This window comes from Chelonoidis abingdonii, chromosome 3 (genome assembly GCF_003597395.2).
Source record: "Chelonoidis abingdonii isolate Lonesome George chromosome 3, CheloAbing_2.0, whole genome shotgun sequence".
Taxonomy (NCBI): domain Eukaryota; kingdom Metazoa; phylum Chordata; order Testudines; family Testudinidae; genus Chelonoidis; species Chelonoidis abingdonii.
The window spans coordinates 41,686,852-41,704,526 of NC_133771.1; the positions used below are offsets into that span (position 1 = coordinate 41,686,852).

At 39.3% G+C, this 17,675-nt stretch overlaps 1 protein-coding gene across 5 annotated transcripts in view; it reads left to right on the plus strand.

The window, feature by feature from the left end:
• DLGAP2 (DLG associated protein 2) overlaps positions 1-17,675 on the plus strand; it is a 698,632-nt gene that overhangs the window by 540,402 nt on the left and 140,555 nt on the right. For 3 of the 5 annotated variants that reach the window (XM_032798258.2, XM_032798257.2, XM_032798259.2), the window contains one exon: positions 10,589-10,654. The exons of the other annotated variants lie outside the window; for them this stretch is intronic. In XM_032798258.2, coding sequence (XP_032654149.1) covers positions 10,589-10,654 — 66 coding nt within the window. The remainder of the gene's footprint in view (positions 1-10,588; positions 10,655-17,675) is intronic. 5 annotated transcript variants of the gene reach the window in all.

Here is a 17,675-nt window from a genome sequence, read left to right on the forward strand (position 1 = left end):
TGCATTCAGGTAGGACTTGCATTTACATTAGATTAGGGTATAATGAATACTGTTTTTAGTATGGATGATGCTTAAACTGACTGCCTTACTCAACACAGACAGCAATTAAAAATGAAAACCTCACTAGTTCATGATGAAGATTTTATGGTATTTGAATAGAAGCCATGCTAGTGCTTCACAAATTGATCCTTTTTATGCATTTCCTGGCTATGCACATCTTTTTGGAATTAAGGTGTTTTATCTTATAGTCATAGCTGACTTCTTTTAAGAGATGACTTTATAATCTGCATGAAAAAACTGTGGTGGCAGTGGTTGGCCTTAACCTGATAAGGCTCTCTAGGCTAGAGAGGAAGAGTTATAGAATTGATTTGTGTATGCTGTTTATCTGAATGTGACTTTGCTCTAATTAGTTTTAGCTGCTGTCCACTTCCACACAATCATGTTCATTCTGTCATACATTGATAGGTGATGGGGTTTTGGTGACTTTGAATTTCCCTCTGGTCTGTTTCAAATGTGAAGGTTGTGTGTAGACAGGCTGTATAATTTCATTCAGGTTACTTTTTTTACCCTGAATCCAGAATAGAAATGCAAAAATTGTATTTCTCTCCAAGTAAAGCTATTAGTAATTGTTAGAGCAGTGGTGAATGTGGACTGGTTGTATGGCCATACACAGACTGGAGCTGGAAGTCCCACATTAAAACTAATCACTGCCATTGTCCTAACAGAGCAGCAATGAAGCATTAATTAAAGACATTGGAAATCTCATCCTTGGGGAACCAACTCGCTGAAAACATGTGGGTCTTATTCATGGCTTTCTGGAAAATAAAACAAACTCTAAATCTTAAAGCCATTGCAGTATCTTTTAAAAATGCCAGAGTGACAGCCCTGGAAATTTGTCTAATTAGATGTAACTAATGATCATGTGGAGGCAAGATTCCCCAAACTGCCATAATGATGTGGCTTGACCATAACAAGGAGGGCATGTAAGTGGTTGAGAGGTTAATTTATTCTCCTTGCCCCTTTGCTCCTAAGACAGCTACTTAGAAGTGTTGGTTTTCCCTTGAGAATTGGACAGATCCTACAGATTCATTTTCAGTCAATGAGTTTGTCGCTATCAAACCAGTCTTGAACTGAGCACTGAAGCAGAAGTGATAATGTTAATATTCTAGTTCCACTTCCCTGACTCACTCTATGCCCCTATTTATATCTTTCAGTAAACAAAGACATCGAGCAGAAAATAGGGATTCTAAGGCCAGTAACTGGTTTTACTTTTTCAATGTGAACTTTAAAAGTACCACACAATTCTCCTTCCAGTCCCCCCAGAATTGAATAACACGATAGCAAATGTATAATATTATACCTAAAGATTATTAAAACAGATAGACTTCAAAAAGAAATCACTGGATACAAATATACTACATTTAATATTTTATTGCATGTATTTTGACATGCTTAAATTGAAATTATTTTCTGTTAAAGGACTCTGTACAATAATATTGTGAGGTTACATGTTTACAGGGGCTCACTCGTTTCCAGTTCAAATATTTTCAGCTTGCAAATAGATACATAGTTTTTCTTCTAACTGCAAACTCATCCTAAGATCCAAGACTCAGGCTGGGTTCTTTCCTGATCATGCATTGTCACAAGTGGGAAAAAAGGCCAGTTTATGCTCCAGTGACATTTATCTACTGCCAGTGCCTTTAGTGGGTTAGCAAAGGTATACGTGATTGCTTTTGTGAGCTGTACTGTGTAAGTGAACCCCTATGCTTGTGTGGAATGCCATTGACTTCAGCTCTGCATGGTTGAGGGTGTCTACCCATGTACAGTAGCTTGCAGGATCAGGACCTTAGTGAGTGATTCTGTTGATGAATTGGAAAGAATAGAATCTGGTTTATTCTTTTTTAGCTGTGTTATATAGCTGGATTACCAGAAGTGAATGGTGATAGATATTTTTGTTCCCAGATTAAGAAACCATGACTCTGAATGCACACAGGATGCAAATCTGAGAAAAAAAGGTGTCATTGTTCTAAGAGCAGAAATAGACATTAATGACCCTGTCAAGTTTTTGATTTGTCCTTTACTCTTTGTTCAGTGTTTAGGAAATGAATGAAATACATTGGTACACATTTTAAAATAGTCCTATATATTGATTCTTCCTCTTCCCCTCTTCCCCCCCACACATATCTTGACACTGGCATATCTTTTTCCTTATGCAGCAACATCATTGTTATTATTATTTATTTGTATTGGAGTATGTGATGGGGGTATAGAAACACCACATTGGAGAGCAAGGGGTTAAGGAGCAGCTCTGAGTCCAGGCAGCCCTGCCCAGCTCCATCTGCAAAGCCTGCACAAGTTGGGGGGCGGGGGCGGGGGGTTAAAAGGGAATGCAGAGTAGCTCAGAAGGGATCAGGCAGGGGAAGGGAGCAGACCTCTGCTCTTAGCTATGAAGAAGTACTGCCCAGGAGCTCTCATGGCCAGAGATCTGGAAAAACAGACCCGATAGAAACCTACAAAGGAGAGACAGGTGACTGACTTGGAAGGTCAGAGACTTTATGTGTAATTCTGTAATTTACTCCATGGGGGAAAGGGAAACTTGGGTAGGAAGTGGTCTGGGGTCAGCTGCATAGCACCTCAAAGCGTAGAATGTAGCAGCCTCTCATCAGACCCTGGATTGGAGCCTGGTGGAGACGGTGAGCCTGGGCCCTCCTACCCCCTCCCAAAAGACAGGACAACAACAGAAGCCTTTCCCTCAGTAGGGGTGCAGCTGGGGAAGACCCTGACTGTTCAAGGCCCAGACCCCAAAGTCCCTGTGCTAAGGTGAAAGCCCTGAAGCACTCAGGGGCACTGAGGGACAGGACTATATCTGAAAAGGGGCAACTGATCTCTGGCTCCTTGTTTTGGTTACCGTTATATCTGAGAGGGAATGGTGCATTGTTTACAAGCGATACTTAAATTCCCCACTGGTTAGAAAAATGCTAAAGGAGATCAGATTTTGAGTCTCATCTAAATGAAAATCCATCCTTCTCTCTCCTCACGAGGCATGTGGATTCAGAAGAAGCTTCATTGTGTTGGTTTGGAGCTTACAAAATATGAGTGTGGATTTGTAAAAACAAACTAGCCATACTTGTCCCATCTCTATAAATATATGGTGGCTTTGTGATCTAGTGCCAAAAGACTTTATTATAAGTGATCAAAGCTACAACTGACACTAATTACTGTTTTCTTTTAGTCCTAGAAGGAGAACTCCTGCTCTTGTTCATATTCCATACACCATCAGGGACAGACCCTTCTCATATTAAATGTCTTCAGAATTCATAAACCTGTGCATACCATGATTAACCCAATATCTCTGGTTGAGCAAATTCAGTTTATCTCTAATGTTAGAGGTTATATTGACAGCACATCTGGAAAACTGGACAAGCCTGGCAGTGATTGAAAGTACTTGTGGGCCTCTTGCAATACAGTCAAATAAAGTTATAAAAGTAGAATGCCATGATTTCCTAGATAATAATTACAGTAAAGCTGTATATATTTCTTAGAGCCAAGTAATACATGTTGGACTCAAAGATAGTAAGGTTCAAAGGTAGTAAGGCCATATTGCTTGTCTATCTTTGTATTGACAGCTACAGTGCTACAAAAATTATGTTGTGCCTAATATAATTTGACATGATGGTCTTAATTTAAAGCAAGAAGTTACTGGATTTTAAAGGTCCAACTAAAAAGTGTGTTCTAGATGGACTCATACAACCAACTGTATTTACAATGATGCCTTAGATCTCAAAATGCTTTACAAATTATCAATGCCTATCCTCATTTCCCAGGTAGATATGCTGAGATACAGAGTGGTATAGTAGCTGCTCAAGGTGACCTGCTAATCAGTGAATAAAATCCAGGCACCGGGTTCTCCTCCCACAAACATGATCAACTCCAACTGAAAGCAATGGAAATGTGTCTTGCCTGGGGAGATTCCAGGCCTATAATGTCTGACTTTTAGTACATTCTCACCACTAGAATTACCATAAATTCCACACTAATCATTAGTCTGTGCATAGACCCACAGTTTGGTCTCCTTTCTAGTAAGTTTTCAAGTAAATTAACACACTAAACAAGCATTCTGACACCAAGATGCAGCATTAGTTTTGAAATGACAAGCACACAATGATGCCAGATTTAGTCAGCATAGTTTCCTGACATGGCTTCCCCATTTACCTTTCAGTGTACAGGAAGGACCTATGCAAAGTGTATAAACATCAGCAGCAGATCATTGTGAAAGCACCCTCGACATGTTCCCATCTGAAGGAGGGTACAGTAGGCACGGAACAGATATACAGCAGATTCCAGTTAATAGGAAGCTGGATATTAACAACTTCTTCTTAACAGCAACATTTTGCCAGAACCGATCCCATCCCATTGACTTTCATATCTGTGGGATTCAGATATCGGCAATGGCATGCTACTTATTAATAACATTTTTGGAAGAGAGACCATAGCTTCAGGCAGGTTTGCGAGGCTGCAGCCTGGGAAGGAAGTGGTGCAGGGTGCTGAGCACCCACTACAGGCAGGTTTCCAGGGCTCTAGTCAGGTAAGGAAGTACTGGAACATGCCTCCTCTGCCTGCAGCCTTGCACACCTCCTTGTGGACAATGCTCAGCTTGTCCCATCACTTCCTTTTGGGGCTGCAGCCCTGAAAACCTGCCTGCATACAGAGACTACACAGGAGGCAAGGGGCTACAGGCTGGGAGGGGAAGCTGTGGGGAGGAGAGCAGCAGCCTGAATGTTGGAGGTGCCTGCTACCTTTTACTGTGCTCTCTGGACTATGTCCTGCTGGGGGGCTGCACCCAGTGAAGGAAGCACTGGGACATACTGAGTCCTGACCCCTGGAGAGTGCACGGAGATGTACAACTCCACATGTGCCCGGCATCCCCACTCCCTGTAGAAAGCCCCAGCCTCTAGGCAGTAGCTCTTTCTCCCTGCTGCTGCCCTGCCTGCAAGCAGTTCTGCAGCACTACAGCCAGGGAAGGCATATCCCAGTGCTTCCTTCCCTGGCGTCTGCCCTGTAAACCTGCCTTCTGCTTATTAGCAGCTATCGGGTTGCCAGCAAATGGAATCTGCTGTAAACATTTTTACCATATTGACTTTATTGAGAAAGACTTGGAGGATGGAGACAAAACCCTGAGATCAGCCCAGAGGGAAATCAAAAGACTGGAAATTTAGTCAGAAGATTCAGAAATATTTACGTTGCTGAATAAGGACATCATTCATGCTGCTTAGCTAATGAATTTTATTTAGATAATGAATTGTTATTTAATTGTGTACATTTTGGTTGTCTACCATGGAGCCAGAAATGCAATAAAATGTGTAAATGGATCATTTGGAAGTCTGACTGAAACCCTTCCAGTTTTGAAAAGTCAGCAGAAAGAGGCTTTGGGGAATCATAGAATATCAGGGTTGGAAGGGACCTCAGGAGATCATCTAGTCCAACCCCCTGCACAAAGCAGGACTAATCCCTAAATGGCCCCTCAAGGGCTGAACTCACAACCCTGGGTTTAGTAGGCCAATGCTCAAACCACTGAGCTATCCCTCTTCCCCAATTTTTGGACTCTATGAAGCACACTGTCTCATAGAATGAAGGGTTTTTCTCTCTGGAGCCATTGTTGCAGGTGTCCTCTTTTCGTTATAAGATCATTGCTGATTTCAGTAAGGACAAATGAGCATTTAGGCTCCCTGGAAAATAGAGCCGTACAGACACAGGCAACTTCTTCAGCTTTATTGAACAGGTGTTATGACTGACAAGCTTTTTCAAACCGCCAGGTTTCAGCTGGCTGGAACTATATTGTATGTACAAAGTGGAAGGATTAGATTGGAAAGAGATCTAGGCTTCATCAGTCCTTCTTTCTTATCTGCTGCACAGATAGTAGCAAACGGCACTAAATTAAATACAAGGACTTATTCAACATTTACTAACATAACCTATCAGAAAACTTTGCTGTAAAAGGAGAAAAGCCAAAGTAATCATTATCTTAATTTACATGCACAGTGAATTCTCCAGTTTGTGAAGTCACCAGATGGTACGTAAAAGGAAATGGGGTAAAACCAATAGTGGTGTTGATAGGAAAAATAAGAGCAACTTGACAAAGTGACCAAATTTCTTTTGTTTTTCCCACTGCTCAAAGAGGGTACCCAAAAAAGTGTCCCCCAAGAGTTTAAACCTTTCAACATAATCTTTAATTTTTGTTATAATCATGGTTTCCAATTTAAATCCAGTCCTTCCCCGGCTCTCTATATCTGCCACACACTCATACACTGTCAAAACAACGTACAAGGGTAGCCTATTACTTGCTAAGCACTGATAGTGTGCCAGGTGCTATACAAGACACAAAAAAGAACAGTACCTGCCTAAGGAGTTTACAGGCTAAAAGAGAGACATCGCTAAGATAAGATGCACTAGGAGACCCAGAGGAGGCTGATAATTGATTTTTAATTTATTTATGAAGTTTAATATGAATTTTAGCTCAGTCTGTCTCCCATGCAGCATTATGGTGGCGAAGGCAGATAACTGATTGTGAGCCTTGCTGAAGAGCACCTTTGGAAGGGTCGTCAGTGAGGAGAGGGTGAGCCCTTACTGCACTTGGATTGGTAGCTTGTTCCCTGGAAGGACACGGGATTGACAGGGTTGGATCAATGGGGGAGGAGGCTATTATTAATAGAAGCATTCTATATGAACAGGGAGGCTATGGTGTGGGAATCGGTGATGCCTAAGAGGAGGCAGTTGCTGTAATAAAGGTAGGAAAGGACCAGGGCTTAGTCATGTTCACTAAAATATTGTTTTACAATTTACGCTCTTAGCTGCTGCTCATGTGTTTTAATTCAGATTAAAAAAATTGAAATGTAGATGAAGTGTTTCAACAGGCCAAGACTCTTCCTGGTTGCGAGCACAGTTCCTTGGACAATAGATAAACAATGGGGTGGTAGTTAGAGTTGACCGGAGACTGCTTTAACCTGTAATGGAGACTGAACCTTCTGCTGACTGGCCCCAGAATATGAGGAAAATAAAGTGACCATCCTTGACTCACTGAACCAAGCGGAGTTCAGCCAGAACAGAAAATTGGAGCCTGAGGCATGGCTGCTTTCATAGATGAGTGCCTTACGGCATCGCTTGATTAGAAATTCAGCTTTCATAAAAGCAAATAGACATCCAGGTATTTTTTAGACTGTCATTTTCCCCATGACACTCACATACAACTCCCATTGAAGTCAACAGGAGTGTTATGTTCTTCTGAGGACAGATTTGGGATTTCTCTTTATATTAATCTATAATGTGTGCACTTGAAGGAGACTTAACTAGTAATTGTATCCGTTGTCTGCAGAATGTGAGTTCTTTACATTATTCAGATCCTTAAAATGTAAATCATCCTATTTTCATAATCTCACCTTTATTGTCAATGTCTTTTTTTTTCTAAGCCCTTTCACTTTATCCCTCATCGAGTAGTTTCACATTAAGGTTAGCATTATCATGTAAAGCGACTGATTTCAAATCCTCTGGAGTTAGTGCCACTGCAGGCGGTGGGGCAGGTGGCACAATTTGGATCTGTGTTCTAGGATGAGGAAAGTAACAGATGATCCATGCATGCAAGTATTTTAGAATGTTAGAACAATGCTAGAATAACACAAGAACGCTATAAGTGTGTAGCACAATGTGCCCTGCTTCATTACCATTACATAGGAAAAACACTAATGAATGAAAGATTATTTTAATTTTGTTAGTCAGTAATAAAAATGATTATTCATAGGAAAAAACGTAACGAGACCAAACAAAAGCCATCCATGCCTTTCTTAAAGGAATTACAGTATGTTGGAGTAATTGTTTAAAAACCTCAGACAAAGATTATCCTTGTAATGCCACAAGAGTCACTGAGACCTCTGATTAACTTTGGCTTCATCAGTGCAGAATGCATGAATTCAATTTATTCAAAGGCTGACTGAATTGACACTAGCCATGTATGAGGAAAAGATCTAAGCAGTAAGGTTACATGTGAACAGTTATAAATTTATGATAAAAAATGTAAGGAGAATTACTCCTCATGTCTGGGATTTAAACTATCTACATACTGCCATACGTTATTCTAGTGGAATGCATCTCAAGCAGTAAGGAGTTTATTCTTACAAGGGACCAATCAGGTAGAGAAGGATTATCTTCATTTTACAGTTGGGGAACTGAGGCACAGAGAGATTAAATGACTTGTTCAAGGTTACACAGGAATTATGTGTCAGAGCCAGAATCACAGTCATGGTCTCCTGAGTCTTGATCCTGTGCTGTAACCTTCCTTGATAGTTTGTGCTAATTGTTTTCCATCTTTTCTCTGACCTCTTTTGGGCTTATTCATTCATCTTCTTCATCTCCCTTTGTTTGTGTAGCAGCCATTCTCTCCTCTCCCCCCAACTCCCCCTGCCCCCTGCTCCGTAGCAGCAAGGGCAATTGGAAAAAGGATTAAGTTAGATAGAAGAGTTATTTCCCTCTTCTGTCTAAAATATGTCAAACATATTCAGGGTATTTTCAGAAATTTTCCTACAATTTTAGTGTAACTTGAGGTTGAGTAAATATGAATTTTACAGACTTCTAGCATGGGAGGAGTTACTGCATACATTTCTGTTTTCCTTTTTGATGATGATTTAGGTGTTTCTGGATGGATACATCATTTGTGATTTCAAAATATAGCTACTTGCACAAAATTACTGTCTTAAAGGAAAGCTTCTTTTTCACTAAGTTTCCTGTGATATTTGCTAACTATTTGCAAGAATTTAAAGGATCTTCTGGGTTTTGGGGGCACTCTATTTTTTCATGCCTTCCTTTTGATTCTAGACTCCAATGCAGCTGAATTAGAGGCTTCGCTTATGAGTTACAGTATATGCAGATCACATGGACACAGTCTCCATGGAAACTGTCTAATTTGTGCTTACATTCAATTAGAGTTGTCCATTACCTCTCCAAATGAAATTTAATTTGAATTCATGTGCCAGTCATTTTTTTAAAATGGTATGAGATTCCTTTTCTGTCACTTAACTGACTAGATTTCTAGGAGGTTGAGTGTGAATAAAAAAAATGTATATTAACTATGATAAATGTAGGAATACATGTTACTTTTTCTGAAACTTTTTAAATATTTTCTGATTCTCTTTTCCATACACTGTCTGGACTGTACTTCCCACTCTTATTCAATCAATTATATTAGCCGAAGCCTAGAGTGAAGCATAACCAGGAACAAACATTTGTGAGTGTCTAAATTAACATTTGCAACCATGTTGTTTAATTTGAGTTAATTGGAAATCAGTTAATTCACATTATCACACAACTAAAAACTGCAGACTAGAAAATTCACTAGGCCTGGAAATATACCAAGTGTATACATTTATTAAATACAGCACTGAAATCTGCAAAAACTATAATTTTGTTTTCATTATAAGTCAAACCACACAAACTACATACCTGATGTGGTGGTTATATAACCTTGGTACCTGAAAAGAAAAGCAGGTGTGGCCTAATTTGTAGCCTATTTCAAAGGTTTGAATGTCCACCTAAGAATAACAGTTGTATTCATGAATGTGAGTTAATTGGAAATCAGGTACTCAGGTTATAACTCAACAAAAAGTAATGTAGAGAAGCCCAGTGTGTCACTGTGTTTGTTTCCTGAAAATGTGTGCCCTGTTTCCCAGTTGGCTAAGCAGTGGGAGACAGGAAGTACCTCTCCCTTCACTTCCACTCACTCTTCTACTTTGGACTACTTGCACTTTTGATTAAAAAACAGAGTATGGGGAGAAATACTATGAAAGACTGTCTTGATTTGAAGAATTTCCTGGGAACTGTATCATAAAAAATGGTGAATAGGACCAAAAAAGGGACATGACAAAGAAAAATTAGAGAATGTAAGGATAAGGATAATTTTAGGTACTTATATGCCCTTTGTTATTGTAGTTTCTGAGCATGTAAAGTTATTCTACTAAGGCACAGTGAGGCTAAGTGACTTGCCCAAGGTTATGCAGGAAATTTGTGGTGAAGAGAATTGAACTAAAATGCCAAAAAAAAGTCACAAACACAAAATTACTGGACCTTATAGGTTCAAACTTCAAAAGATTAAGTCGTGAGTGAAAGAAAAGAGGCTGAAAACCATTGATAGCAGTGAAATACGCAGAGAAAAATGGGAAGTATTTACGACACAGCTGGAGAAGTTAAAATAAGAATTCTTTCCAAAGTAACTAAAAAAGGAAACCTAAAAGGGCACCAGAAATCAGTGTGACTAAGCAGAGATGGAAAAAGCAAAATGCAAGATAAACAAAAGGCATTTATTGATACAAAGAATCTGCCCAAGTGGGGAAGTTTCAAAACCAAATGAAAAGCATGAAAATAAATTTAGAAAAGCAAGAAGGGCAACAAATATTTGAGAATTTAAGATCTCTTTCCTCTCTCCCTCCCCCTCCATCAATCAGCACATACAGTATGGTGAGTCATTTAAAAATGAATGGAGAGTTTATAGCCAGGAATATGAAAATATCAGAGTTATTAAATAGATACTTTGTTTCTGTCTTTACAGAAGAAGAGGGTGGCGATCTGCTCAAGTCGGGGATCAGTTTTCCGGGGACGACAGAGGAGGAGCTAGGTACAGATATTATCTCTTAGATAACTTTATGCTAAATAAGATTAGAGGCACTTAAAGTAGACTAAGAATCAGGTCTGGATAATGTGCAACCAAGAGTTCTAAAAGGAATAAGCAAGGAAATTGTTGGAGCTTTAATTTTTCCTAAGATATCCAGATTCAATTCCCAATTATTTAGGAAGTGCTACAGAAAACCTTTATTAAAAAAAAAAAAAAAAGACAAAAAAAAAGACCCTAAAGGAAATTAAACTAAGTATATAGTTTTTGTCAAAATGTTAATGTACCTTAGTAAAGTTTTTCACCCATATGTGCATATTTTCATATTAATTAAAATCTTAGGGGTGTGGTTTAATCATTTGTTTTTCTTTTTGAGTAGTTTTGCCTTTTGTTAGGAATATTTAGCATTTCTGTCTAGACCGCTAAATTGTAAACTGAAAGTAAATCTTGATCATTATCCTAAAGGGTCTAGTTAGGAAAAAACCCCAGAAGAGCATAATTTGATTAAGGAGTAGCGATTCAGGGACAGGAGGCCATTGTGTTTAGTTCATCTCTTGGGGTCAGATTTTCAAAAGCAATCAGTGCTGGCCTAACTCTCTGCACCTATTGAAGTCAGTGGGAGTTTTGTAGATATCACTGGAGGGATATATGAGTTTTGAAAAACATGCATTTCCCAAGATTGCACATTAGAGATGAAAGGTTAATGGAAAAAGTTATGGGATAAGGCATTAATAGTGCTGGATAGAAGATTGTACAAAGAAGAGATGAAAACTATTCAGTTTAGTAAGTGGTCACAAGTTAAATATTTCCACCTCCACCCTCTGTTTCTTCTCATACTGTATGGGGGCAGACATGAGCCTTATCAATGGACGCAACACCAGATTACTATCGATGGGGGCAATACTACGCCTACTTTTTATGCCACTCTTGCTCCCAGCTGTCCCCGTCCCTATCATGTTGGAGTTGTACACGCTTTGTACCACTTCAGCCTATCTACTGGGAACTTTCCTCTGCAAGATTTCTGAAGACAAAGCAAATAATGTATAGGTCAATGCAAGCTGGTGCAGAAATATGTGGCTACTTTAAGTGACTGGGTAGGCAGGAGCTAGTGGAGTTCCATGTAAGTAAAATGGAAAATAATTAATCAAGGAATAAGAGACCAGCCTCGGGAATATGTGCTAAATTGATCTATCATCCAGCATCCTGATTAGGAAAAGATTGTGGGGTTATTGTATAATATTAATTAAAACCAGTAGCAAATGTAAAGAACGATCAATAAGAAAAAAAGCTGCATCAGCAAAGGAAGAGAGGACACAAGAAAAGGTGATATTGTTACAGTATAAGCATTCACTAAATATTGTGTGTTGTACTCGTCATACCACACAAAAGTATTTGTGATGGGTTGGACCCTCCATTTTGGGGTGCCACTGAATGTGCTGGTGTCCCACTGAGCCCACCTGTCCTACGAGCCTGGGTTTCCCTTACTCTGTGCTGCTGTGGCAGGCTGTCAAGCCCCTTTCTAGCACGCACAGAGGCAGGAACACATCCCGCAGTAGAATCACACAGCGTTTGGGATTAGCTCTCTGTGGGAGGATTTAGCTAGGGGAATGCCGAGCTCTCCTGTGCACACACCCTCTGGAGTGTAAACCCAAAATGATATTGTCTTGCACTGAATAGAGATCTATATAGTATAAACTCATAAAAATCGCCCCCTCCCTCAAAGTGGAGGGAGGTATGCACAACTCTTTGCCCTCCACCCCCAGTTATGAATTGCACAAACTGGGGTTTGGAATAAACAAAAAAAACATTTATTAACTACAAAATGTAACTTTTCAGTGATTATAAGGGATAGCAAACAAAATAAAGTAAATTACTGAGCAAATAAAACACGCAACCTTAGCTTAATTCACTAAAGAAATGGGTTACAAATAGTAATTTCTCACCCTAAATGTTGTTTTCGGCAGGTTGCAGAGTTTCTGCAGCCTAACATTCCTTTTATTTCTCTTCACAGGCTAGACCCCTGTCTCAGCCTGGACTCATCCCTTGGCTTTTCCCAGCTTAGTTCCTTTGTTTCTTCTTGTGCTTTCAGCAGTCTTCCTTCTTGTGTGGAGAGGAGATGGAGAAGAGCCCTGATTGACTCACTTTCCAGCCTTAAATAGGATGTACATAAGGCAGGAATCCTTTATTTCCAATGGAAAAAATACCAGCAGTGTCCAAAGTGGTGCTCCCTACCAGGCAACATTATCACGTGTCCTTTTAGTGTTAACACCACCAAGAGACAAGGTTTATTTGTAACATCCACAGGAAGGAACTCCAGGAGGATGAGAGATCAGCATCTTCAAAGACCCATTCTATTGTCTTTCCTAATCGCTCATTCAGGCTGATTGCCTACTGTCTAGTAGGCATTCCCTAAGTGCACACACAGTTGTAATTGTTACATAGTCAATATTCCTAACTTCAGATACAGAACTGATACATGCATACAAAGTGAATAATCAAATTCAGTAAATCATACCCTTTCCAATGATACCTCACATGTCCCATCTCACATAAAACATATCTCAGTTATGCCATATTCAAATTACAACATTATTATGAAGAATATGGGGTGCAGCATCACAGTATTGTTCTCTTGGATTCCAAGTCCAAAGAATCTGAAGTCTTGATTCTTCCCATATAGGAGAATAACCTATGTAGGGGTAGGAAGTTCTGTGAGTTTCAATTTAAGTTTCCAAATAATTCTTCCCTCATGGACCTGTTGTGCATCCTCCCACCTTACTTCTGCAGAAGAAATCAGGGATTCTGCTTCCTTAACTGGCAGATCACCAAGATATGTGATAAACAAGAGGCATCCTCATGGCAATTTTATGTAAAGGCTCAATATGCATGATTGGGGGTGCAGGATTCCATAGAATTTATTCCATTATTTCCAATTCATTATTATGTGAACCAGAATAAGTTGTCTCTGATGTGGAGTTTGGTCCTGTGCTCATTGAAATCAGCAGAAACCAAATCAGATCCTAAAAGGGAAACTTGCTTTTATCACTCATACTCTAACCCAAACAACAGTTGGTATAGGAGAAATGTAGGCACCTATTATCCCCAGCAGGATATGGGTAATTCTAACTGAAATTAGTGGAAGTCTCCTATTGGCAGAGAATAGGGCCCCTGTTTTCTAATATTAAAGTGATTTTAGAAACAGACTGCAATAGAGAAAAGACATGATGTCTTTGATGCACTCCGATCCCAAAGATGTGGACTTTTGATCTGAACTTAGAATGCTGACCCAAGAAGTCCTGGTTTTGACACCGATTTGCCTGTAGTCTAAGGCAAATCACTTAATCTCTCTGCCTCTATTCTCTTGTTTCTAAAATTTGGATAATATTACCTGCCTAGCTTTCAGGGATAGTGTCAGGATTAATTAATGTTTGTACAGTATTTCACAAATTTCAAAGCACTGTGTAAGTGCCAAATAGAATTATTAATAATCCCCTGCGTAATATGAGAGAATCTATCAAGGGACAGGACCAAGATCAACTCTGGCATAGTATTGATTCTGCAAAACAGCTCATCAGTTTATACAACCAAAAGCTTATTGGGTTCTTTTAAAAAGGCTTACCAAAGCTTTTGAACCCACTTTATTCTTTAGGATAATATTTCAGAGGTTTCTACATTGTTGTTTGTTTAATGGAGATCACAGTATGGAAAGAGCTTTCGTTATTATGAAATCTACTATCCAGTTTGATCCAGCATTCCTCCCATATCCAAATCCCCATTATTTCCATTGGGAACCTCCATGAGAGGCAATGAGGTCAACAAGAAAGGGCCTGGGAGTGGGAGTTGTAAAGTCTGACATGCTGCGTGGCCTTGAGCAAGTCACTTTAAATCTCTGGATCTGCAAAACTTAAGTTATTAAAACTTGCCTGCCGCAATGCATTATGTTGAGATCTGTGATGATGTGTGATCTCTAAATAGACAATTTTATTAATATTATTATTAATGTAGGTTTGGGCCCATAGAGAGTAGCATTCTGTGAAGCTATGCTTTATGCTAGTACTGTTTTTAAACTGTAAAGGCAAGGGTCTCGTTTCATTTTGGCCTGCAAAATGACTGTTGACTTTGGACACCACAAAACAATGCTAGTCTGAGAGAAATAAGGAAAATGTGTTATATTTAAAGGGACCAAATTGTAAAAGAAAATTTGGAGGTGAGGGTTGAATTTCAAAAAAGTTTTAATGGGTGATTTTCATACTGGAATAAATAGGGGAAAGATAACCATTATCAAAAATGTATTGGGACAGTTGGTTTTTTATTCCCATTTGTAGCAATAAAGATATTTGTGTTTTACAAGTTTTTACCACTCAGTGGGCAGTGCCTTGTATTTGACTCTATTCATATGAAGAATTGCTGTAGAAAGGGTTTTATTGTCACAAATTGAACATTACGGCTTAAGGCAGTATTAATAGGAAAGAAAGTTAGGATGGATACAATTTTTTCTGAAACAAACATTTAAACCCTGATCCTTCAATTTGATCTGTCTCACTAGGTACTTATACAACCCTCATCACTGAGCATCTTTCAGTTATTAAATGTTTTTGCCCTCATAACTCCCAGACTTGCCTAAGGTGTCACAGAAAGTGTGAATAAAACTCAACACTCCTGTATCCCAGTCCAGTATCCTATCCACTAGACCATCTCTCTTCCTAACGGTTCCTGATGACAGACCATTATTTCATCATGGAATGTAATGGGAGTCAATGGGACTCAGAAGCCTCCCCCTCCTCCCCAGATTGCAGGAGCAGTATGTGCATTTGTAATTAGTAAACACACTAAGAAAAAATGGATCTTAGGTACTTATATGGCCCCCCATTAGGATCTGAGTACCTCACAATCTTTAATGTATTTATCCTAACAATAGCCCTGTCAGGGAGAGAAATGCTTTTATTCCCATTTTACTTATGGAAACTGAGGCACAAAGTGTCTAAGTGACTTGCCTAAGGTCACACAGGAAGTCTGTGGCAAGCCAGGGAATTGAAACCAGGTCTCACAAGTCCCAAGGACCATCCTTGCTCCTAATGCTGAAAAAGATATAAAATTATGCTTTTATATTTAGGCATGAAAGTCTCTCTTAAGCTTAAAATGTATCTACTGCCTCTTAAATAGAAGGTATCCCAATATTTCTTTACATATCTGTGTTGTGTATTTTACGCCTGTGCAAATTATAAAAAGAAAAGTATTTCTATGAACATGTATGCATATTTTTAAATATACACCTCTACCCCGATATAACGTGACCCAATATAACATGAATTCAGATATAACATGGTAAAGCAGTGTTCCAGGGGGTGGGGCTATGCACTCCAGCGGATCAAAGCAAGTTCAATATAACAGGGTTTCACCTATAGCATGGTAAGATTTTTTTGGCTCCCGAGGACAGCGTTATATCCGGGTAGAGGTGTAGCTACTTTGTACCCTTTCTTTTCCCCACCTGCAAATATTTTAGTGGAGCATTTACTGGCAGAAATGACCATAAACACAGAGAATTTTAATCAAATATTGGAGAATGTTTTTGGAAAACAAATTTTGAACTTGAAATTGCTTATATTCTTACCTGAAATCTGATTCTAACTGTTACCCATCCAACCAGGGAACAGAACCATGCCATGTGACCTAAATATCCAATGAAAACTGATTAAACAGCCTGGCAACTAACTGCTTACCGAAGTCTATAGACCAATAATTATGATGCAGCTCATAATTCCGAATAATTCATTTAGAAAATGAAAACAGTGAGCCAAGTACTATTCTCCTCTGCTTTAGCACCACATCATCTCGCAGTCAATTCTCAAACAGGAAAAGAGCTAGCATTCGTAAAATAAATTATTTATAATGAATTATTCACCCATTTCTACTATTGAATAGACAGTGGTTTTATTTATTCATTTGTTTGTCAAGAAGTAAAGTTGTTTTTTGGAACAAATGACTTTTGCCCTCTTACCTGGCCAGCTTGCTAGAGACGCACAAGTACTTTCAGTGTAATGTTATCTCTCACAGAGACATATTGTATGTTTTAAATTTACTCTCATTACAGACAGCTAATATGCTGGGGTTTCTTATTTTATTCCTTAAAAACAAAATAATTATCCTGATTTGCACTCAGTGTCCTTTCCTCCACTTGCTGCTCTTCCATACTGAGTCTTAGACCCTATCTATGCTGGAATTTTTGAACTGATATAACTATGCCAGTGCAAGCCCCAGTGTGGATACAAGTGACCATGGGAAATCTCACAAAGTACCAGTTACAGTTAGCACTGGTGCAGTGTGTCTCCATTTGGGGTTTACACCAGTGTAACTAAATCAGCATAATTATACCAGGTCAAATTTCCCAACTCTAACCAACCTCTTATACAGATTCTCAGACATTTCAGTTCCAAGTTAATTTGCTATCTCAAAGACTTCTAAACTGAGAGTTTCACACACAGTTCCCTTTTCTTTGTGCAGTTTATTACTGCCAGAAGTAACTTTGTCTTCATCAGTAATCAGACGATGGCAGAATTAGACCATACGCTGTCAAGGCGATGGCCCAGCAGTTTGGAGATGGTTATGTAGCACATACACAGCCACACCTTCCCGTGGGCTGAGTCTATGACGGTCCTCCTTGCCTGCCACATAGGCGCACTCGGTTCCAGTGAAAATTAGGGGCGGCACTGAGAACTTGCATTATCTCCCACACACCCAGAATAGAGGTGTCAGCCGAGTAGAAAAGAGATAGCAACACTGGTTTAAAAATCTCAGTATAAAGGTAGCGGAGAGAAGGGTATTTTCCACCTGCCTGCCATGGTAGCATATTTGAAAAGGAATTCTTCCCATTGTAGAGTCTCTCCCTTGTCTCTGTAGGCATTCATCGTTAAGGATGAAGAAAGCTCTTCAGTTCTGGTGGCTTAAGTGTGAGAGAAAATTCATTATATGTGCTAGAGCTGTTAGATGTTGTAGTAAGCAGTTGCTCCTGAAAATTCCTGAGTAGCTA